The 24,177-nt window shown below is 44.8% G+C and overlaps 2 protein-coding genes across 4 annotated transcripts in view; both read left to right on the top strand.

Moving 5' to 3' along the window:
• Positions 1-215: 215 nt before the first annotated feature.
• On the top strand, positions 216-17,426 carry prdm2b (PR domain containing 2, with ZNF domain b). 3 transcript variants are annotated; one of them, XM_085777469.1, is made up of 8 exons: positions 216-536; positions 2,507-2,624; positions 4,983-5,086; positions 5,346-5,498; positions 7,875-8,001; positions 10,451-10,555; positions 10,672-15,263; positions 15,664-17,426. In XM_085777469.1, exons 2-8 carry the CDS (start codon positions 2,510-2,512, stop codon positions 15,679-15,681), a joined length of 5,214 nt encoding a protein of 1,737 aa, XP_085633595.1. In that variant the 5' UTR covers positions 216-536; positions 2,507-2,509; the 3' UTR covers positions 15,682-17,426. The 3 variants fall into 3 exon arrangements, with proteins under 3 accessions (XP_085633595.1, XP_085633596.1, XP_085633597.1); XM_085777470.1 differs by having other exon boundaries at positions 274-495; XM_085777471.1 differs by lacking the exon at positions 216-536 and adding an exon at positions 627-710.
• Positions 17,427-22,188: 4,762 nt separating this feature from the next.
• Positions 22,189-24,177, top strand: part of kaznb (kazrin, periplakin interacting protein b) — a 123,149-nt gene continuing 121,160 nt past the window's right edge. The window contains exons 1-2 of the mRNA XM_085777467.1: positions 22,189-22,322; positions 22,490-22,585. Coding sequence (XP_085633593.1) covers positions 22,510-22,585 — 76 coding nt within the window. The 5' untranslated portion in view covers positions 22,189-22,322; positions 22,490-22,509. The remainder of the gene's footprint in view (positions 22,323-22,489; positions 22,586-24,177) is intronic.

Here is a 24,177-nt window from a genome sequence, read left to right as displayed (position 1 = left end):
CTCTCATTTACTTTGAAATCACATCAATTATTTATGTCAGGTTCCCTCTGAATCAGCTGTGCAAAAACATTTTTTTTTTTTTAATTGATTTTTGAAGTTGGAAATAATTTGCCACCACTTCTCAGCATTCAGCTCGAATCAGTGTGCTTGTATTGAGTTCTTCTGGCCTATTCAGGGATGCACAGATGGGCCCAGCCCACAGGCCCATTATGCTCACACATGAATCAGAGCAAGGTACTTAATTGGCATCATGGCTTGGTGTTCGGCTGCAGCGTGGACAGGACCTGACTCTGACTGAGCCTGCAGGAGGACACACACTCACACACATACTCCTCCTCGCTTGAACATCACTGTGTGTGTCTGTGTGCGTGCGTGTAGCGTGCACGGGTCTGACAGGCTGCCTCTCCCAACTCCACCACACCACGAACCGAGTTACTGAGGAGGCTTTCGACTCAAGCCTCCCTCCATCCGCCATTTTCAGCAGATTGAAAGCAGGTAGAGCACAAACATCCCAAGTCCCCGGTCAAACAAAGCAGGTAAGTGCGCGTCATGAGCGGCCGAAACCCAAAAAAAATATAAGCCACCCAGCGACAGGCAACAGAGAGGGAGAGAGAGGAGGTGGAGGAGGAGGAGGAAAAAAGCTCCCAGCACCTTAGCTCCGGCCAGCAGCATCGGGAAGAATAAGGAGAGCGGACGGTTTGCCTACATGGGTAACAATAAACTGCATCCTGTCGGCGCTGCACGCTGGACATGTCCGCTGATTTCATTTGTCTTTGGCAACTTTTCTTTGATGAGCGGAGGCTGAGCGCTTTAGAAGCCGCACACGCCCACATTAAAAAGCTCCTGCTCCGTTTGTTGCGTGAACTTCAGCAGGGAGGGATTTAAAGATGTCTGATCACAACTCCAGCACCAAGTGGCTCAGAGCAAAAGGGAGAATCAAGTGGAACCTAAATGAAGTGAACAATAAAAAAAAGTTGATGGATTTTCTCTTTATTATTATTATTTAATTATCTGAGGGGGTGTTAAAGAGCCCCAGTCTGACAATAAGGGTTATTGTCTCAGGCCATGTGTCTTATCTGTCTTATGTGCCTGTGGGAGAACATGAACAGAACAGCATCCAGGATCTCAGGTCAAATATATATTTTACTGAACTGTGCAGGAGATGCATGGTGTTTCTTTTCTGTCTTTTTTTGTTGGTTTTTAATGTATTCAGTGTGCTGTGTGAGCCCAGCCTGTGGGGCAGCAACTTATTGTGCTGCTGAACAATAGGCAACTGGCTTTTCTGCCAATTGGAACAAGAAGCAAGTGAATAATATAGCACATAGTGTCATTTTGAATAGTCCCTGTAAACCTGATGAGGTTAGGCGCTCTATAGAAAACTAACTGGCAACTATTTTCAATATCCATTAATTGTGTGAGTGAGTGTGTGTATTTACTCACCAGCTTGTTTTTTAATGGTTTTAAGTGGAGAATCTTTTGAATGTTGGACTGTTAAACCTCTGATAAACCTTTTGAAGATTTCACTTGTAGCATAATGGGAAGTTGTGATGAGCATTTTTCATTTCATAAGTTGAAGCTTGTGCTAATTCATATGGGCTGTGTTTCTTAGGGCTGGAAACCAGTTTATATGAAAGGCTGACAAGGGGGAAATAAAATATATTCACTATGCTGTCGACCTGCAGGTAATTTGCATGTCACAGTATTCTGTCTGTGGTCAGAGGCAGACGCAGGCACGGCGGTGTCTCATCATGACACAGGACCACTGTGGAAATGAAACATAGTGGATTTTGTTTTCATCTAGTGTCAAGTTTCACACTGTAAATGAAACTTCTACCAGAGGGTTGGTGTGTAGTTTTTGCTGACATGCAGCTTCCCTCTTGGTGATGCATTCACTTTGAGAACCTCCCCATCGTGTTGTTGTTCTTGAGACCATTTTCAAGTTTTCAATGTCTCTCTGTCACTTGCTCACTTTGGTTTATGTAATGTAATTCAATAACTTTAAGGTAATTAAAGAGTATGCTTGTATAACCACCTGAAAAGTTCAAGGTCAAAAGTAGGAGACTTCAGCTGGTTCTGTGCTGCTGTGTTATTCTGTTCAATCCAAACTTTGTTTCAATTCAATATGGTTTAGATTTTAATTTTCTTTTCTTTTTAGCTGAAGAATAATGTAAATATCAAGCCACATGATTATTATGAGTACTGGAACTGAACATAGTAATGGTCTTGAAAAAGGTCTCACATTGGTTTGGTCTTGGTCTTGGTCTTGAATTGGTCTCAACCACCCCAAAAGTCTTGGTTTTGACTTGGTCTCGGCCGGGTTAGGTGGTCTTGACTACAACACTTCGTCCCAATGCATTTCTTCATAAAATCTGTGCGTACATTGCGATCACATTGTATATTGTATTGAAAGTCTTAAGATGAATATAAAAATATGTGATGGATAATAGTTGATGTTTTCAAAGTGAGACCTACTGATAACAAATCTGCCATTTGTCATGTATTGCAGGTCATGGCGATCACTGGAGGGTCGGTGGAAACTCTGGATGAAATTCCAGCCCACGTGTTCCAGGGTTTGCCTGACAGTTTGAGCCTCAGACCCTCTGCTGTAAATCAAAACCGCATCGGTGAGTAAACAAGTGTGTCTGCAACCTGAACAAAGATTTTACAGTGAACATGTTGATTTCTACTTGGACATCTGTCTGCAACCTGTGATGATACAGTGAGACTAGGCAAGGCAAGGCAAGGCAAGGCAAGGCAAGGCAAGGCAAGGCAAGGCAAGGCAAGGCAAGGCAAGGCACGGCAAGGCAAGGCATCTTTATTTATATAGCGCATTTCATACCAAGGCAACTCAATGTGCTTTACATAAAGACAAAACATTAAAAAAAGAAGCATAGGACAGAATAAAAACAAACAAAACACTAAAAACAGAGTTAAAAGCAAGAGCAAATAAAAGTAAAATAAAAGAAAATGGATAAAGTTTTAAGTTCTCAGTTATAAGCATGTGAAAAGAGAAATGTTTTTAACCTGGATTGAAAAGTGCTTACAGTTGGGGCTGATTTCAGTTCTGCTGGTAGTTTGTTCCACTAGGCTGCTGTGGAGAAACTTCAGACCTTCAGTTCATAGACCTCTTTTCTTAAACATTTATATGGGCATAAAAGTGTAAACAGGACAAATCTTTTTGGCGACTTTGTAAACAGTACATTACTATTGAAGAGATATGATTTAAGGTGGGGTACTGAAGTATTTTTTGGCCTTTTGCCTTTAATTGACAGGACAGTAGAGATAGACAGGAAATGGGGAGGCAGAGTGGGAATGACATGCAGCAAAGGCCACACCGGGGGATTTGAACCGGAGCCGGCTGCAGCAAGGTCTATTAGCCTCTGTATATGGGGCGTCTGCTCAACACAGCCACCCCTTAAGAGGTGTTTTGGGGGTTTCTAGTTTTCCCTTGGCTGTTCAAATATACCTATGAAGTGAACAAGAAAATGAATGAAACATAAAAAAAAATGTAGTAGACTTTTTGCACTGTAGTTGAAATCAGACATGGGGCAAACACAGTAAAGAATTGAGTGAGAGTTAAAGCAGAAGTAAGCAATATTTTTGTGTTAACATAAGTCTTAAATAGTTATATCTTCCAACAGCAATCACTTACATAGAGTGTTTGGACCGAAACACAGGTCTGTCAGTCACTCTGCTCTGCTCTGAGCCGAGGAGAAAACTTTTCTCGTATCCTACAAGTTTTATCCAATGAGGAGAGAGAACGGCATGAAGGGCTGTGTGTGCAGCCAGTGCCAGTCTGGTGCAGCCAAGGGATGCGCCTGAATGTGGTGACGTAGGGACGAGGGCGGGGGCTGCTAACTCCATCGGCTGACAAGAAGTTATGGTGCGTTCAAGGCAACCCGTAACTCGTGTTTTTCCGACCTGTGAAGTCGTACCAGTTCGATCTGGTACGAGTTCACGGGTCGGAAGTTACGAGTGGCCGTTATAGTGCACTTTCACAGGTAAAACAGGTCGGAAAAACACGAGTGGGTTGCCTGGAACGCTACAAAGTCGTAAGTTGTGACTTGAAGCTGTAATTTACGGTTTCAAAAGCCTGCCTGGAACGCAGCATTAGCCAAAACGACCGGATCGCTTACTTCTGCTTTAATAGATAAACACGTGATCAATATTGAAAAAGTCATTGACCTTATTTTTCACATTTATCAGAGCTAATCCTTTGACATCATTGATAAAATGTATTTATCATATAATCAGGGAAAATTACTTGTTGTAAATACTTCTGACCTTGACCTCCTGTCATACATTTTATGAATATCAAGATGTTACAGTTTGTCCACACAGAGATGTGAGGGGGAAAACAAATGAAAAGCAAATCAGTGTTGAACAATGTGTAATTATTGAATGAGAGTTTATTATATACACCACATACACAGGCTGGACGTAGGATCCTCAAGGATGTGGGCCAGAGTCACTTTGTATGACGTGTTGTCTTGTAGAACGGTCATTTAAACAAACAAGCACATCATTAGAGTCTCACCTGAAACACGTACCAGGTGTAGTTGTCATGGCAAGTGAAGGTGAAAGAACTGGTTCTGTCAGGACTGACAAAGGAGAGCACAGCTGGTTCACACAGCTGCTCCATTTCAACATGAAGTGGTTGTGAGTTTTGCATTGTCTGCTATGGGAGTAACCCCCCACCCTCCCCCCAAAAAATCCATCATCACAAAGGTTGAGGGGGGAGGGGGTTTCTGAAGCTGTCCAACAAGCTATTCAAGTTGGCAGGTCAAGTTTACTCTGGACTGATGCCTCCACCATGATATCACACGTGTGATAATTCACATTCATTGAGAATCTTTTAAAATTATGAAAGTGAAAGTATATGGGACAAGTCACAGTACACGGTGTGTTTCCTCAAACCCCACTCTTTAAATGTTGAACTTTCAAATGTATGAGATGTTTTTGTTCCTCTCTTTCATTTTCAGGTGTCTGGGCCACTCAGATCATTCCTAAGGGCAAGAGGTTTGGGCCATTCATTGGAGAGAAGAAGAAAAGGTCCCAGGTGACCAGTAATGTTTACATGTGGGAGGTAGGTTACAGGCTGCTCCGTTGGCTCCTTTCCCTAAGACACTCACCTCCTCACAGCATAGCTGAAACAAGCCCGACTACATTCTCTATCAAGCATGGCACTACAATTCAAATTTGTTTGTATGAAGCTATATAGTCTGCTGTTTGCCCTTAAAGTCATACTAAAAGTTAACTAATACTAATAACTAATTCTTTTGGAGGAAATTGATAAATATACATATATATGAAATCCTCCTTGTACCTGTGTCCATGTCCTGTAGGTTTATTTCCCAGCGCGGGGCTGGATGTGTGTTGATGCCACGGACCCCATGATGGGGAACTGGCTGCGATATGTGAACTGGGCACGCTCGAGTGAAGAGCAGAATCTGTTTCCATTGGAGATCAACAGAGCCATTTACTACAAAGTCTTAAGGGTAAGCTTAAAGGAATGTTTCAACATTTTGGCAAATTCGCCCATTGCCATAATCCCTATAGTTATAACAATATTCGTTACCTTTAATTGTTGATGCAAGCTGTTTTTCAATCGGCGGGGCAGAGATGCAAGCTGCTCAGCTTGGAGGCAAATGGTATTTCCGGGTTTCCCCCATCAAACTCATCAAATACACAATCCAACAACTCCAAACCACCACACTATGAAATGATAACATATAATTATGTAACATTACGACACACAGAGGAAATATTCTGAACTACTTGCGCTTTTGAAGTCACTCTGCCAAGCGGCCGTGTCTGGAATGTAGTTCCGGCTTTGCATTTGCCTCGAAAACAACTCTGTCTCTAATGTTACATTATTATTTCATAGCGTGGTGAATGTGCAGGTCACAACTTGTCTACAAGAGCGTTTTGGAGTTGTTGGATTGTGTATTTGATGAGTTTGATGGGGGAAACCCGGAAATACCATATGCCTCCATAGCGTTAGCTGAGCAGCTTGTATCTCTGCCCCGCCGATCGAAAAATAGCTTTCACCGACAATTAAATGTAACAAACCTACTGCTATGACTATAGGGATTATGGCAATGAGCAAATTTGCCAAAATGTTAAAATATCCCTTTAACACACATGCACACGCACACATTAAGTTAAGTAAAGTAAAGTAAGTAAGTAAAATTTTATTTATATAGCACTTCTCACAGAGAAGACTCACAAAGTGCTTCACAGATACATAAAAAATACAAACATCATACCACTATTATACAAAATAAACAACAACAAAGCAGCAACATAATTGAAGAGACGTACAGCATCACAATACAATCTCCCAATACAATAACCCCAGGCTTATTGAAATCCCTGCCTGAACAAATACGTCTTTAACTGTTTTTTAAAAGTGTCGGCAGAAGAAGCGGCTCTTAACTCAAAAGGGAAAGAGTTCCACCATTTTGGAGCAATTGACTGAAAAGCTCTATCACCTCTGGTTTTTTTAACACACATTCACAGAAATGTACGACTAAGTAGACACAGTTAAGTCCTCTGGGTTGGATTGTTTTCAATGGAGGCACACAGGAACATTCTTATGATCTGAGAACCAACATTACATCAGATTATATACAGTGTGTGTTATATACACTATTACTGCTGGTAATTATCCATCACAGGTTTAAGAACCAGTTGTGGAAGTTTCGTAATAACAGTATATAAAACACTTGAGCTGCTAAATGAGCGTGCACATGTTTGGTAAATCAGGCTGTTGAGCTTACATTTATCCAAGTGCTGTACTGGAAAACATTTTCCGTGTCTTGTGTATTTGACTCGACTCTTTGCATCTTGCATGCTGTAATTCTGCCTCACTACATGGGCCTAAAAGCACTACATTTGTTTGACCGAGTTACATTACATAAGACTATGATGAGCTTATGAAACATTATCCATTTTTCATAGTACATGAAGTAGCTAAAAGTAATCTGAACTTGACCAGCTACAGCAGAATGATGCCACTACACACAGTGATGCATCAGTAATCAATCTGATCATGTAATCATATCATAATAATAAATCAGACGTGGAGATTGTAGTTTTTCTGACTACTTCAATATAATTTTCTGATCATACCTGGTTGTACTGAATTTCATACGTGCATCATTTTTTAAAAATGACTAATTGTATAATGTTGCATGAAACCTGGGAATGATGCAAATATGAGAACTGGCTTGAACTGAATAGAGTTAGGCAGAGAGCATTTTCTGTGTTTCGTGTATTTGACTCGACTCTTTGCATCTTGCATGCTGTAATTCTGTCTCACTACATGAGACTGAAAACGCTGCATTTGTTTGACAGAGTTACATTACATCAGACTATGATGAGCTTATGAAATGTTATCCATTTTTCATGGTAGGCTACATAAAGTAGCTAGAAGTAATATCTGAGCTTGACCTGCTACAATCAGCCAGTGATGCATCAGTAGGCTAATCAATCTGATCATGTAATCATATAGTAATAAACCAGACATGGAGATTGGAGTTTAACTATATAATTTTCATACCTAGTTGTGCTGATTTCATACTTGCATCATTTTTTGAAATAATAACAAATTGTATAATGTTGCATAAAACCTGGGAATGATGCAACTGGTAACTCCATCCCTGTTAACCTGCTGATATAGTAGCCTACCTTCAACGCTGTGTTGAAGTTTGCACCCTTATAGAATAAAGCTACTGCAGCAGACTATGATAAAAAACACTGTCAAATTCCATACACCCACTAGACAGATTAGATGCACAGTGGCCCAAATATCCCCCCTCCTCCCTCGCCGGGCTGTGATTGGTGGCCGACCTCATCTCTCATTGTTGCAGCCTATCGGGCCGGGAGAGGAGCTGCTGGTGTGGTACACGGTGAAAGACAACCCTGAGATAACAGCTGCACTGGAGGAAGAAAGAGCCAGCAGTCTGAGCAGGAAAAACTCAACCCGGGCGAAGCGAGGTGAGGCCCCCGAAACTCTTTGTCCGAGATGACATTAGTGCTCGGTGCTGTCCTCGGACGTGTCCGCTGCCTCCGAGTCAGACACGAGTTGATTTTTCTGTGCAGCTCAGTCGAAGTTGTGTGTGTGTGTGTGTGTGTGTGTCTGTCTCTCGAGCTAGCAGCTAGCCGCAGATGAAGGAAGGCTAGTGGAGGCTAACGTGAGCGATGTGTGGGCTCCTCTGCTCTGTCGTACCCGAGCTAAAACCCGTCGCTGCGAGCCGATTCAGCCTCAGGTACCGAGCCGTGAGCCGACCCTCCGGCTCTTATACGTCCCCTACAGTCGGTACACGAGCATCTTAGCAACTTTTTCTCAGCTTTTCCTGCTGCTGCGGGTCCCGACGGTGTCGAGGATGTGACCTTCCTTCAGCTCCTACAGCATGAAGCCATCCATCGGCCAGCCTGTCTGCTGGGTGATGGCCTAGCAGGGGAGCTAACTAGCAGGCTGTCTTATCCCCACTACAGGCTGCTTTTAAGTTCAGATATCGGCCACAGACAGATAATATACATGTTATATATCGTGCAGAGTGTTTAAAATGACGCTTCACGTCGGTTCGGCTCCAGTATAACCAGTCCACCGAGTTGTCAGACTTTAGTGTTGCATGCTAGCACGAAGCTAAAGGGCTAAGTCTGAACACACGGACATCTCCGTGCTCAGGGACAGATGGCAAACTGTCTGAAGTAAATAGTGATAAACAAACTATTATAAAACAATGGTGGAAAGATGGCTAACACTCAGTTGTCAATATTAAGTGGAGGCTCAGGTGTTACAGTCTGGTTTGGTCGAGCTTGTACATTTCCTGAGTTCGGACGTGAAATCCTAAAAATAAGAGCACAGACACGTCATTAAGTCAACCTTTATAATAGATTTATTAATAAATCTATAACAGCCCAAAGCATGCCTCTGATATAGGGATGGATGCAGCAAGAAGTGAGCTTGTTATTTTGTAATAAACACATTAACATGTCCTGATGAACTGTGGATATAGTGTTTCTCTTTTTCTTTTTTTTGAACTATATAGTTGAGTCAATGCAGGACCAAAAAGAATAGTACAAAGTGATTTAGTTCAATGATATAGTTCTGTTTGTGAGGGTTACATTGCGTTGTGCCCTTGTGCTGCTTTAAATCAATCAGGTTAAACAATACATTTACATGAAAGTATAATGTCATCAAGGAGAAAATGGCTTCTGTGTAATAATTATGTCATTCAATTGTTTATAAATGCCAGTCTGACATTCAGACTCTATATTACGATGTAATTGCATCAACACATGAACATGCGGCCTCATACAGCAAAGTCACTGTCCTCCTGAACTCCTGAAATGTGTGTGAAATGAGGTAGAAAACTAAATTTGATCACGGTGGGTCCAGAGGTCTTGCGTCCTTCATTTTCACATCATGTTAAGAAATGAGCTTTGTGTTATTTCACATGAGAAGAAGCTGTTAAATTTTTCTGTCCAACCTTAAAAGGCAATAGACTAAATGGATCTCTCTGTACTGCGGTGTAGTGGCGCCTGGCAGGCATGAAGTAACTGTACTTAATAGTCAGCCTTGATGAAGTTAGCCTGCTTATCCTGTTAGTATCATTTTAATATCAAACATCCTGTATGTAGCCGAAGCAGCGCATGCCAGAGCCGGTGTAGGTGTTGGCTCAGTGAGAGCTGGAGGTTGAGAAACGGAACGACAGAAAAGGCTAACAGCACGAAATGTTGGTGCAGTGAGGTTATGAAAATGCTTGGTTTTGTAGTTATATAGTCATGTAGCTGCTGTAGATTCAGCAGGCTGCTTCTGACCGTGCTGGTCAGATGACTGACCTGCAGCATTTGTTTCTCTGGTATGAATTAGGCTTTGTAGGCCAGGTCAGGTGACCTTGTTGACACACTCCTATGATGTGGACGTGCCAGGGAAGCCTCTTGAGTCAGACCTGACTTACTAATCTAAAACAGAAGAATGTTAACAATTGCAGTTTGCATTTAATTTACCAATTGTCTTATTAAGATTACTGATTTATGTGAGGCTACTAGAGTCATGAACAAGATGTGAGGCATCTGAGGGAAATTTTACAATGTTAGTTTATATGTTTCAATTTTATAGCAGTAGCTTGTGAGCTTCCTAAATTACTTTTTTTTTTTTTTTTTTTAAATAATTTGCCTTTTGTAGGTCATTTGGTGTGTTTTATCTGTGCAAAATGTCTTCAAGGAAGTTGTGCCCTATAACCTAACTGAAGGCTATTTGAACACTTAAACAGGTTTGAAGTCAATTACCAAACGGTGCCAGTTGTCAGATCTTTGTTTTAGCCACAAGTTTTTCTCTCTCACTTTTTTTTTTCCTGGAGAAATTGTATTTTGTCTTTGTTTAAATTCTTTAAAACAAACCCGATATATTAAGTCATCTTTTTGCTTGTACTGACAGCCAGAAGAAAGCTGCTGGAGAGAGCCAGACAGTCTGGTTTGGGTGGATTCAAGAAAACAAGTGGAACCAAACCTACTGTCAAGGAGATGTGGGATGGGGAAGAAGGTAAGTTCATTAACTGTCGCAAGTAATTTGTGCAATTCAATGTATTTTCAAGCACTCCTTAAGTGAAGATGTCCTACAAGTAGCACACATTTCTCTTTGTGATGATTTGTTACCAGGTTTGAAGGAGGAGGAAAATGAGAGGCCACCAGCCTCGGGGACCTCGCAGGAACCGGAGGAAACCCATCCCAAGGGAAGCGCTGACCATAAAGATATACAATATACATCAGCTGGGTTGATGGACAGGGGAAATGGTGAGGAGGAGGAAGACGAAGAGGAAGAGGAGGAGAATGCAGATGACCTGATGGATCGGGTTGAAGCGCAGCAGCAGACTCAGCCTTCGCCCGCAGCTAACTCCGTTCAAAATAAGCAGCCTGGCCCGTCGCTGACGCGCGGTGAAGAAAGCCATAAGGACTCAGAGCTAAAACTACAGTCTTCCTCGGCCAGAGGGCAAGAACCAGAGGTCGACCCCGATCCTGATCTTGACCTCGACCCCGACCCCGACGGTGACCTTGAAGGTGATCAACACGGGGGAACATATCCCTGTCAGCACTGTGAACGCCACTTCTCCACCAGACAGGGCCTGGAGCGTCACATACACATCCACGCCATCACCAACCAGCAAACGCAACTGTTCAAGTGCAGGTACTGCAGCAAGTCGTTCGGCTCGCAGGTGGGGCGGCGCCGGCACGAGAGGAGGCACGAGAGTGGGCCAAAGAAGAGGCCCGGGTCTCTGGCCGGGACCGCCGGTCTGCTCGGTCCGGTCTCGCAGACCGACGGCTCGAGTCCTGACTGCACCAGCCCGACCGGCCAGTACATAGCCATAGGGTCCCAGTTTACCGGAGGAGCGCTGCACAACTCTGAGATGCAGAGAAAAGAGGCGGGGCCCCACGCTGACCGTCCCTTTATATTAGATGAAAACGGGGAGTCGAAAGAGCTCCACCCATGCAAATACTGCAGCAAAGCTTTCGGCACCCACACCAACATGCGGCGACACCAGCGGAGGATACACGAACGGCACTTGTTACCGAAGGGGGTGCGCAGGAAAGGAATGCTACTGCAGGAGGCGTCGGCGCAGCAGCAGCAGCAGCTGCCCGACGAGTCGCCCAGCGCCAGCCCCCCGCCCGTCTACGTGCCCAGCGCCGACACGGAGGACGAGGCGGACCGAGACGACTACGCAGTCGACATATCGAAAAACATCTCAGAGAACCTGAGCTTCTACATCGATGGCAAGATCGTGTCCAGCAGCTCGGTGAGCACCTGCGAGGTGATCGAGGTGGACTCCAGGTCCGCCGCTCTGTTCGGCCTGGACACGGTCATCATCAGCCCCAATCAGATCGGTCAAGCACTGAAGGTGGAGGGAAGAGCCGGCGCCGCAAAGCAAGTCTCCAACATCGGCCAGTCCACGGCAAAGAGGAGAACATCCACACCCCCGTTTGTCCCGAACCTGAAAGTGGAGACAGAGTCGGCTTCCTTCACAGGCTCCTCGTCCTCTTCCTCATCCTCTACATCATCCTCATCTAACCTGCTGGTGGGGGGGCTGTTCCAGCAAGCCGCGGATTCATCAGCGTTTCAAAGAGAGAAGACGGTTTATCTCTCGCCGAAGCTCAAACAGCTCCTCCAGACACAGGATATTCAGAAATCCACCATCACCCTGATAACAGAAAGCCATAGACTGGCCTCCCCGCTGTCAGTCACGCCTCTGCAAGGGGCTTCGGGCAGGTTTAAAAGAAGAACCGGCTCTCCCCCGTCGTCGCCACAGCTCAGCCCTACATGTAAAACAGAGAGCTGTAAAGCGGAGGCGGCGAGCTCGTACACCCTCAAGGTGCCAAAGGTGGAGAGCCACGGCGCCTCCTCGCCTCCTGGGTCTGTACTGGAGAAAGACGACGGGGACGCCCCGAGCCCCTCGGGAAATAACGCACACAGCCAAACCTCTCCCAGCAGCGGGGGGAATTCCTGTAATCAGCAGCCTCTGGATCTGTCAAACTCCATCAGCAGGAAAAGCGACAGCTCCACCAAGGTGCTCGGGGACTCGGCTCTCGATTTAAGCTTCCATCGCAAGAGCTCGGCGGAGCCCGAGTCCAAGGGAAGTCCGGCGCCGCAGCCCTCGGTCAAGAAGAGGAAGCCCAACACCAGCATGCTGGAAAAGGTGCTGATGAACGAATACGTGGGGTTGACGTTGCCGGGAGAGGAGGGGCCCTCGGTCTTGGCCAACCTGAGTCTTTTCCATTCTCGCTCTCCAAACGTTGCCTCGGAGTCCGCCCACCCCTCCCCGCCCTCTCTGACCCCCGTCACCTTGAACCCGTCTTCGCCCGGCGCCTCCAGCGTGACGTCCCCGACGCCGCCTCCCCCCGTGCTGCCCACCATACCATCCCCCCTGGCCATGCCCAGCTCCCCCCTGTCTCAGCCCTCAGACTCATCTGTGCCCAGAACCCTCCCCGTCCTCTCGCCAAAGATGTCTCCCAGATCGGACGAACACAAGCTCCTGTCGGACTCGGAGGAGGTTTTGTCCGCTGAAGAAAACAAAGACGAGGAGGAGGAGGAAGAGGAGGAGGAGGACAGCATGTCTGAGCAGATGGACTCCCCTGAACCTGAACCCGAACCCGAAAGTCGTTCCTCACCGAGTCCTCCTGAGCCCGCGCCGGTGGATCTGCACGTTCCAGAAGATGTTTCCGTGACCGGTCTGCTCAATGGAAAATTGAACCACGACTCAGAAACGGAGAAATCCGACTCTACCGCTCCACAACCACGACCAGAATCCTCACCGTCCTCTCCATCTCCTCCTCCTCCTCCTGCTTCACACCACCCATCCCCGTCGCCCCTTCCACGATCCCTCCATCAGATCAGAATAAAAGAAGAGCCTGAGCACTGCACAGACAAGTCGCCGGTTATGAATCACGCACCTCAGGATGGTGTTGACACCTCACCTCAGCTCGCTCTGGATAAACCGTCTGATAAATCCTCGGCGGAGGAAGTCGACTCGACATATTGCAAGACTTTTGTGTGTAACGTCTGTGAGGATCCTTTCAGCTCCATCAAAGAGCTCAGTGGACACATCATAGATCACGCCGCTGACTGGCCCTTCAAGTGTGAATTCTGCGTGCAGCTCTTCGGAGATGCGCCGGCCCTGCTGGCCCACCGGACCACGCTCCACGGCGTGGGCAGGATCTTCGTGTGCTCGGTCTGCTCCAAAGAGTTCGCCTTCCTCTGCAACCTGCAGCAGCACCAGAAGGACCTGCATCCCAATAAGACGTGTTCGAATACTACTGTGGAGAACGGCAAGCTCAGGCCACAGAACTACACGGATCCATCCAGAGCCAGAGAGGAGAGCAGCCCCTCGACGCCGGCGCCGGAGACGACCGAAGAGCCCGCTCCACAGGCAGAATCTGATGTGGCGAAAGAAGAACCCGATGTTAACGGGAATCATGCAGAGGACGGAGTGCAGGACGCAGCAGAGGACACAGCGGAGGACCCCAACGAGGAGCTGTACACTACGATAAAGATCATGGCCTCGGAGGGAGGGAAGCCCAAAGGCCCGGACGTTCGCCTCGGCCTTAATCAACACTACCCCAGTTACAAACCCCCCCCTTTCCCTTATCACAGCCGTTCCCATGCTGGCTCTGTGGCCTCGGCTACTAACTTCACCACCCACAACATACCACAAACATTCAGCACTGCCATCCGCTGCACCAAGTGTGGCAACAGCTTTGACAACATGCCCGAACTGCACAAGCACATACTGGCCTGCGCCAGCGCCAGCGATAAGAAGCGTTACACTCCCAAGAAGAACCCCATCCCCCTCAAGCAAATAGTGAAGAGCCCCAACGGAGTGGCGTCACCCACAGCAGCCGCCGCCGCCGCAGGCCTCAGCCCCTTCCGTAGGATGGGTCAGCCAAAGAGACTTAACTTTAATCAAGAGACTGGTAAAACAAGAATGAGCGCCCTCAGTAAGAAGAGGAACCAGCTGGTCCAGAGGGCCATTACACAGAAGAATAAAGCTGCCACTACTGCAAAGAAGGCTACCGTTAAAGTTGAGGAAGAGCAGGCCTCTAATGTCTGCCCCCACTGCAGCCGGGAGTTTACTTATCCCGCAAGTCTCCATAAACATATGGTAGTCAGCTGTCCCATGAAGCCTGTTGTAAAAAAGGGCAAAAAAGGTCTAGCAGAGGTGAAGAAAGAGGCAGTGTCTGTGGTAGATAAAAACGTAAATCTTAGGAAGAAAGCTTCAGACTGTGAAACGCCGCAGACAGAGCCGCAGCGTAAACCCCTGGGAAAGACTAGAGCTCGCAGCTCCGGAGCAGCAGACGCAGAATCCTCCCAGGCAGGCAAAGGAAAAAGCGCCGCCACTCTCGGCCGGCTCAAGAGGCCCGCCTCGTTCCCAGCCCCGGTCTCCGCTAGCAAAAAAACCAAGAAGAGCCAAGTTCAGCCTCTACCTCCCACCCTGTCGTCCCCGGACACTCCCAGTGACACTGCACAGCAACGGCCGGCCATGAGAATGCAGCGTATGGGCAAGGAGGCAGCACCCAAGAGATTAGCAGACGCCAAACCTCCGGCGGCGCCGCAACAGCTGAAGAAAGAGGAGCGGTTCTCCCTGCGAAACAGGGAGAGAGTCGGCGGTCCGGTCACCAGGAGCTTACAGATGGCGAGTGCTGCTCCACCTGCTGAGGTTAAAACTGAGGAACCTCCAATTCAAGAGCCAAAAGAGACTCAGGTGAGAGGTTAACCTTTTTCTCATCTTTTATTAGCATTGTATGTATCTGAATAACAACCATGTTTTAACTTTATAAAGATCTATGTCTTGTCCTTTTTTTTCTCAGGGCAGTACCAATTCAAAGACATTTTAGCCAATACATTGATAAATTATCAGATTTCTAAACACAAAACAATGAAAAATGCTCATTTCAGTTAGATCTGAGTTAATGTGATCATGAAGTGTTTTGTCCAGCCAACAGTGCAGAACTCAGATATTAGGCCAAAACTATTGTAGGCCAATAAAAAGCAGGAAATGTGTAGCATATTGATAAGCAGTAATTTGATAAACCATTGCAGTCAGTTCCTTGAACACTGGACTAATGACTGCAGCTCGTCTCTGTTTGCTCTGTGTTTTTCAGGAGTTGCTAATGAAGTGAGCCGTGTGGACACTGTTGAACTCTTCCTGGGACTGTGGTGCTCACCTTCTCTGGCAACGCTCTGGACTAATCAAGGCACTGACAGCACTGAGGTTGACCTTTTCATGGTGGGCGCATTCACTCAAACCAAGTGAAGTTTGCTTGTCTCAGCTGCCTTTGCTGGATTTAAGGAGGGAACTCTCTTTAACTTCCATGTATCTCGCGAACTGAACTGAGCCTCGATTTTAGCCAGCCTTGCAAAAAAGAAAAAAAAAAAAGAAGAAAAAAAAAAAGGAATAAGAAACTGTAAATGACATTGAGTTAATATATACACTATGTGTCATTACTTGACCCAAAACAGTAACATTAGGGCTCCGTTATTTTGGAAAGCTGATATATTGCAAATGGCAATCATGTATCAGTTAGGGTTAGGGAAAACCTGTTTATTCTTTCGTTCCTTATTTTCCCCTTTGGTTGTTTAGATTTTTGGATGTTTCCAGAGTCTCTTAATGCATGTGCTGAATAGAGTATGAACTAGATTAAGCCAATTTCCATGTCCCCCAATGGGCACCTATTTCAGTTTATACATGATTTGCAAAGTATGTATGTTTGATTTCAATTTCTGTAGTCATTATATTGTAGAATATATCTTATTGGTGTATTATTTTATTTGGGAAACAAAAATGAAAATGGCAGTTGTTTTACTGCAACAATTGGTCCTCAGGAACACTGTATATGTGTGTGGTAAGTATGTGAATGGTTCTGGTTGGATGCGTGGCCTGACAGCTATTCCTTTGGTCTAAATCTCAAGTATGTCTCATGTTTTTACTTGCTTTCTCTGTTATGTTGCGTTGTTTATCTGACATTAGCAAGTAATTCCAGCTGTTAAATGATGGGAATTATGTGTAAACTCCTTAAAATAATGTCCATCTTGAAAAACAATTTTTTTTTTGATATCACTCATGCAGCCCAGTGTTCTTACAGCACTTTAAAACAAACTGCCAAAATTTCAAGCTTTATTGTTAAGATTGGCTGAATTGAACAGTGAATAATGGAATGTATTCAGGTCTGTTGTACCAAGCAGACACTGGTAATTTGCACCAAATTGGTGCAAATCATTCATCAAATACAACTTTCTGCCTTTCTGCCAGCAAATCACTAAATTGGTTGTCTCCGTTAAGTAATTAGAAAAGGGGAAATGACACATGAACCAATTTTTATGACCAGAATGCATAATGACTGGGTTCCCAGAGGAAAAGGTTGAATGCTGCAGTATTTGTATTTCGTCCGTTCAGAGTGGACTTGTAAAAAGTTGCTACATGTGTCGTTTTTCTCACAGTAATGTAACAGAATGATTTTTTTTTTTCTTTCTCTGAGGACAAAGTCGTCTTTGTTTCCATGAGTTGATACATTTGGTCAAACTGTACATGTTGAAAATGTCACCAAGTCCCTGCCAATGAAAATCTTCTTATTTATAATTTTTATGGTCTACCCAGTGCTGATCCCACTTTTTCATTCTCAACCATTATTCCTTGTACCACAGAAGACAGATACACAGGCAAGTGCTGAAAACGCTTGTAGCATGTTATGGGGAAATAAATTGAACAATATGATTTGAAGCTAATTTATATTTCCACCACAAATTTTCATGTTTTGCCTTTCAGCATCAAGATTATGAATTTAAGGATGAACAAAGACAAAATCCTGAATGACCTCAAGTAACGCATTACTGTAATTGACAAAATAAAAAAAAAACTTTTTTTCAATTTGTGTAAAGCTTTTATTGTTTCTGCTTCCAGGGTTCGCCGTTATGGCCAGCTCTGCAATATGTGAGTATAAACAGGACGGACATGTAATGGGTGGAAATGGTCCTCTAATATTGATCTGGCTTGATGTCTGAAGGCCGTTTTCACCCATTAGATTCGTAGCATTTATAGCAATCGAGTCTTCACATTCATGCATTCATGATTGATGAGCCCTTTATTCCTACATTATTGTAGTTTACTGGTCGTGTACAAATCAAGAATCACTTTGGAAATGGAGAGAGAACGTGATTAACTGCGCTCATAACAGGGTCTGAGTTCTTACAGACCATTTTATTCCCAGACCTTTCCTTTGTTTCTCATCATAATAGACGCCCCGCTGCTGCATCTCTAATAGAGTTTTCCAGATTACATTTGCTGATTGCCTTCTCTACACGCAGCTTGTCTGGGACCTGCCAAATTATGAAAGCGTTTTTTTTATTTTTTTACTTACCTTTTTATTGAAGTTTTTATACGAAGTGAAATTACAAGTCTCTGCCCGTACTCTGCAGGTCGGGAAGTTGCTCCTGTGCAGTTACGGCCGTCCTCGACTTGCTAGTTGCTACGAGATCGAGATCTATTCTGGGAGCGGTGTGCTTGTCAGGGAGGTTGATTTGTGATTCATACAGTACCTTAACTTCTTGTGTTTGTCAGGTAGCTCCACATTAAGTGTGGGATGTGGTTGTGTGTGTGTGGTGGGTGGGGGTAGCTGTGCAGGTGTGGTGTGTTACACAAAGATTCTCTATTTTTGCATTTTAATCAGATTATTTGCAGAATCTGTTGGATTTTGAACAATTTATTCATGTGACATGTTTGGTTTGTGTAGATGCAGTTCAAATGAGTGCAGCTGTCTCATAACTGTTTCTAATGTGTAAACACAGTGTGGCTGCATAAATGTTTTATTGCTTTATGTTTTGTTTCTCTGGCCAATGCTATGCACAAAATCACATGTATTTTAGTCATAAAGAACAGTAGGTCCATTTCCCCCTAAGGCAATAAAAAAACTAACTTATTCATTGTACTGCAAACAACCTTTAACTATAACTAATAATTCAACAAGCTACATTTCTGTTATACTAATACTGTCATGAAACCAGAAAGACAAAAACTGAATCTTAAAAATGTATGATGTGGCCTAAACATCAGTACACATTAACTGTATCGTACAGTGTAGACTGGACATAAATTGTAATCTTTGCTTACAAAGCAGTGGTTTTATTTGGAAAAGTAGGAAAATGAATCACAGTATAAGTATCAAGAGCAAACCTATTAATAATTAAGTGTGCACTCCTCACCAACTCTCAGCTGCGCTCAGCTTCTCTCTTCTTTCAAGATGTTTCTTAATATATGTTTGCGGTGCATATCCTTCCGAAGAAAGTGTCGTTCAGGAGACGGTAATCTGAATTATTCATATACAGAGATCTCACCACGGCTGTTCCAAAGCAAAATCTTTTCCTGCTAAAATAAAATATCAATAACATGTCCAATCCTTTTTTCGTAAAAGCGAAAAAACAGCCACAAGACCAGATCATCTCTATAGCTCTATAACATTTACGTCATGTGTTACCTTGAACACCTTTCAAGGTCTCATCCGGCCTCTGTGCATCTGCTGATATCTTTTTCATCCAGACTCAATCAGTCACACTCTGGTGCCTTAATGAGGAAGTAACTCCAACCGAACAGAAACGTGCCTCAAGTATTAAAAACAAACACAAGGGACTGCAATGACTGTTGGACTGAATCCTCACACACAACACACCAGCGTATCATGTTGATGGATGGGGTTATGAATTAAACGCAGTCTGTATGTTGGACTTGATCCACAGGCTGGATTTTTCTTTATTCAGTGGGACAGAGAGACGTGTTTATTTGCCCCGGTGTCATGGTGGTATAGTTTATGGCTGGGTGTAGTTTATGGGTCGTTCAGCTCTGAGTGTGTGTGTGTGTAAGTGTGTGTGTGTGTGTCAGGGTGAGTGGAAGCTTGGACGAGCGCTGCTGCACCACACTCACGCTGTCAAGGTGAAATATCACTGCACTCTCTTGATTGCTGTGTACGGTGCTTCAGCCTGATTCATAAAAATGCAATTCCATGCAGCTCTGTGCCTGATGAAATAAACTACAATCCACCAGAGAGACTGATTTAAGACGTCAAAGAGCAGCAAGGCTGCTTCAGGGGATTTGTGGTCAGTTAGGATCAGTACAACCAGCCGTTTGTGTTGGTATGCAATATCAGGATCACAATATGAGTTGTAAATTGACACGATCCTCCCGTAGCTAAATCAACCACTGCACACTGCATTATTTAAACAACTAAGGATAGGCTCTCCACTGAGGCACAGTGCTGATTTGAGCTAAATGCTAACTAAGCTTATTTTAATATTTTTATTTTTACAGTGCACAATACGACAAACACAAATAGACTGATGTTTAACAGGTTGATTTTTTTATTACATCACCTAGGTCAGATTCAGTCGGTAGTTTAGTGAGTTTTCTCGAAGTAGGTCGTCAATTAAAGCGTTGCACAAGTTGAAATTTAAATTTGAGAATATATAATTGAGACTATATGACATTTCAACAAAAATATCATGATTGATTGCAGCTTTAGTACAATATTGATATTGGCTTTTGTCCCCTCTAATTGATCTGTTATACCCTGGAGTCATAGACTAATTGGTAAATAAATGTTAGAACATAATGAGAATTGATGACCATCAATTGCCGATTTATTTGTTTTATCTTAACTACACCTCTGAGCATACAGCAGTATAATTGGCCTTTTTTTTTTTTTTTACATGATTAACTTGTGTAAATTGTGGCCAATTATTTTGAGCTAATTGATTTATCTACCTAATGGTCTCAGCTGAGGTGTGAAGAGTCTGGCTCTTGTTGAATTGTCAGCTTTGTGTTTTCCCTTTTTATTTTGTACAACACCAGATCTGGTTGAATACAATGAATGTGGATCATCCTGTTTGCTAGTAATAAACTATACGGTTATTTGTCATCTAGAGAGGAAGACAGCCGCCAGTGACAGAGACACAGTGGGAGGGAATGACAGCTGCTCATACATGACAATATACAGCCTCCTAAAAAAGAAAAAAAAGAAAGGCGCTAGTCTGCTCCCACTCCCTGTTCAAAGAGAATGACATTAAAGTTGATGAAGATGGAGAGGAGATTTATTCTGCTGGGCATTAGTCTCGCAGACTTGAAAGTGAAGTCGCGTCTCGACTCTTCTCATTGTTTGTGAAGTGCTGGTGTTCTATTTTACCTCAGTGTTTCGCAGATTGTACGCATGTTTGGATGCAAAATACACACACTTTTTTTTTCTGGTTCTGACTCTGTGGCGCCGAAATATATTTAGTTTTATTTCCTTCCATGTTTTAAAGACTGGGCTTGGTTTTATTGTCTGGCCGTTATGTTTCCACCTGCAGAAGTGAACCACCTGCTCCAGCCTTCCTCCCTATAGCTCCCACTGTGGCCCATTGAGCATCCTGGCATTTCCTTTCAAAACAGGAGGATGTGATGCGAGGATGTGAGTGCTGCGGTCGGGTCTCGTGTGTGTGCTCGCCTTGCAGAGCGCCGGTGTGAGAGATGGCTCCATTACAATGGACTTCCTGGCAAAGTTCTGTTTCTTTACTCTGGTTGGTTTGCTCTGGAGGAAATCGGCCGTTAAACCCTGAGTCTTTAGAGGCTGTGGAGAGTTTAGAGAGTTCAGAGATGACCCGCCCGGGCAGGAAAATATGTTGTAATATCTGAGTCTTGAATATGATGGTGGTCTCCATGCCAACTACAGCCAACTGTATCCCCAAAGGTCCGAGAGGTTAAGATCTTAAACAACATGCTCATTTGATGTCATGATGTTTTGCTGGTAGTTTTCACCGTGCGCTGTTTCACCAGAGATGTTGCACTGCACCTATAGAGCCGAGCAGGAATTTATTTCTCACTCCAGTCTGAGCTAATTTTTTATTTTATACTCAGCAGTTTTCTACAATTCCTTTTCAAGATGAAGCCTCTGGAAACCAGCAGCTGTACCAGCCCTACTTTTCTACTTTTTATATACAACCCCTCCACTTTCCCATCCTCCTCCTTTTTTTTTTTTTTTTTCCTTTTCTTTCCTCCTCAGCACCGGGGGAAGATGAAGCACTCGAGTTTGCTAGAATCTGTTTCCCAGCAGCGGCCCCGAGGTTTAAGATGGATTTGCATGGGGCGGGGTACGGCGTGAGTAAGAGATGTGAGGGCGTACGGGAGAGAGAGAGAGATGTTACTGCTAAGGCGCAGCAAATGAGGGTTGTAGAGAGAGAGAGGGGGGGGGGGGAGGAGAGAAAAGGGGGCACACTCACTCAGATCAGAAAACAAGAGTCCTGCTCTGTGCCTGGAGGACATACGCTGCTGTCTGCTCACACTGAGGAGAGGAGGAGGAGAGGAGAGGATTGACTTTTACCTGCTGTAGACGCTGCTCTCAGCCCCTTCTCCTCCTCTGTTCTTCACTCTCCCCCCTTCAACCCAGCCTGTCTGGAGCCGCAGAGGGCTGTCAGCCCCCGTGCAGACGGAGCTACCTGCTCCACCGCTCTCCCTCCCTCACACATGCACACCACAATGCTCTCGCAGGCACACGTTGAGAGAACTTTCTCTCTCGCACGCACACTCACATGCTGACAAGCAGGCAGGCAGCAGGCAAGGCAAGCAGGCAGGCACACACACCCCCCTCCCATTATCTGTGCGCCGAGCAGTTGTGCTCATATTGGTGTGAGCAGCGAGGGGCTGTGTTTCGCTCCTCAGCAGCAGCAGCAGCAGCAGCAGCAGGACGGGTCAAGAGGAGAACAGTCACCACCACAGATCACACACCAGCTCCTACAACTGAAGGTAAGCCCCCCCCCTCCCTCTTCTATCTCTCTTTATTTTTTAAAACTCTTTCATTCTCCCCTTTTTTCCCTCCGTATCTTGATGTGACGCAGTCTTGCTGACCTTCCTTCCCTCTTCCCCCACCTCTCTTTCTCATCTCTCTCCTCTCTCTCTGTCTCTCTCCTCAGTGGTTGCCAGTGGGACAGCCATGGAGGACACCCTCACCTGCAGCCACGCCACCTTCTCCCAGGTGTTTGGACGCCAGGGGCAGCTCATGCATGCCAGTGAGTAGCTTTAACAATTTTACATCCCCACCTGTCTCCAAGACAAATCCATTATCCGGCAGCAACATGTCCTGCATGTCAGCGTAACTGATCTCCACCCTCAGCATCCGTCCCCCCCTCTTCCTCCACCCCATCCATCCCATCCTCAATCTTAGTGCTGTTTTAATTTACCCGATGCAGAGTGGCGCACCAAACCAAACCTCTCCTTAATGTACATCAAGATCAGAGCACGGCCGTTAAAATCTTCCTCCGGTTGCTGCAGCTGCTGTGAAAAATAAAAATATATAACGCAGTGATTTTTAGTGGAGGAAATATGAGAATATTTTTATTTCAGTGTTGAGTGAGTGAGTGGAGGAGGTGGGTGAAGTGCGTGCTTGTGCCGAAGGACAGGATGAAGTGACCATCTGAAGGTTTTTTTGTTTTTCACCTGTCACAGACTTTACTGTGTGATTGTGATTGCAGCTGATGTTTCTGTCAGTGCAGCAAGTTTCTGAAGAGCAGGTCGGATGCATTAAGTTGTGTAGTCTTTGAAGCAGAAGGCTGAAATGTTGTGTGTGTGTGTGTGTGTGTGTGGGGGGGGGGGGCAGATAAACTTGAAAAGGCGGCACAAAGACATAAATCAGCCTTGTTGGTTGTTCGGTTATAAAGGACACTCTTGTAATACCTGTAGTTATTTGATGAAGCGGGAGCAGGTCGATGTATTTTCTACTATCTGATCTGAGCTCAGATTCCTGCTGAAATGTATTTATAATGCAGGTGCGTAGTATCAGTGAGGTTGAGTCTAACAGGCAGAGACACTATCAGAGCTCAGACTGATAGCTAAATTATTGAAAAGTGAATTTATCAAGATTTTCAGGGGAGCAGAAAAACATTGGAGCGGGCTTCAGAGCGCTGCAAATGAAGCACACTGCAGTGATCTGATAACGTGTAATGCATGTGGTCAGAATACGTATTCCTCTCAGGAATAGTAAAAAGGGCCAGATTGACTTGCCTCCAGAACGACGGCGTCAGCTGCACCCTCCTTCATCTGGCCTGGTATCCCTCCTCATGGAGCCGTCGTGTGATAACTTAGTTGACGTCTTTGATGTCTCCACTGGTCCGTAAATGCGAAGCGATTCTTCATACGGTGTTGTGATGGATAATGAGGAGAGCCCAGGGCGGACATCGAAATAAAAGCATCCGTCTTGAGTTCCATCCCATCCATTGACTTTGCCACATCAGCTCTAAATTCCTGTTTCCCTTCAGTGCCACATGGAGAGAGAAAGAGAGAGGGAGAAGTTTCAAAGCGAAGGGTCATTAACAACCAACGCAGCTAAGACAGCACTTTGTGTGGCTAAGAATGGAAACCCATCAGTCATTTTCCTGAGCTGAACAGTTCATGCTTTTTGACACATGCTCCTTCTTAATAAGCTGTGTTGCAGCTTTCCCATCTGTTGGGATTTTACTTTGACTGTTTGAGTTGATGAAAAACCAGTGCAGCGGACTGTTGTTGTCTTTGCTGGTGTTCTTCGCCCCCTCTTTCCACAAGAGCTCCCTTATTATAAATAATGCACTTTGTGCAAATACATCCGTGGGCTTAATACTCTCTTGAT

The sequence above is a fragment of the Trachurus japonicus genome, chromosome 5, assembly GCF_045865225.1.
Source record: "Trachurus japonicus isolate A0001 chromosome 5, Traja_1.0".
Taxonomy (NCBI): domain Eukaryota; kingdom Metazoa; phylum Chordata; class Actinopteri; order Carangiformes; family Carangidae; genus Trachurus; species Trachurus japonicus.
Note: the sequence above shows the minus strand (reverse complement) of the source record. Positions and strands in the feature narration are given on the sequence as shown.

Coding starts and splice junctions, on each gene's coding strand:
- prdm2b (XM_085777469.1), top strand. CDS start 2,510: ATGGCGATCACTGGAGGGTCGGTGGAAACTCTGGATGAAATTCCAGCC. Junction 8,002..10,450: donor CTCAACCCGGGCGAAGCGAG/GTGAGGCCCCCG, acceptor TTGTACTGACAG/CCAGAAGAAAGCTGCTGGAG. Junction 10,556..10,671: donor GATGTGGGATGGGGAAGAAG/GTAAGTTCATTA, acceptor ATTTGTTACCAG/GTTTGAAGGAGGAGGAAAAT.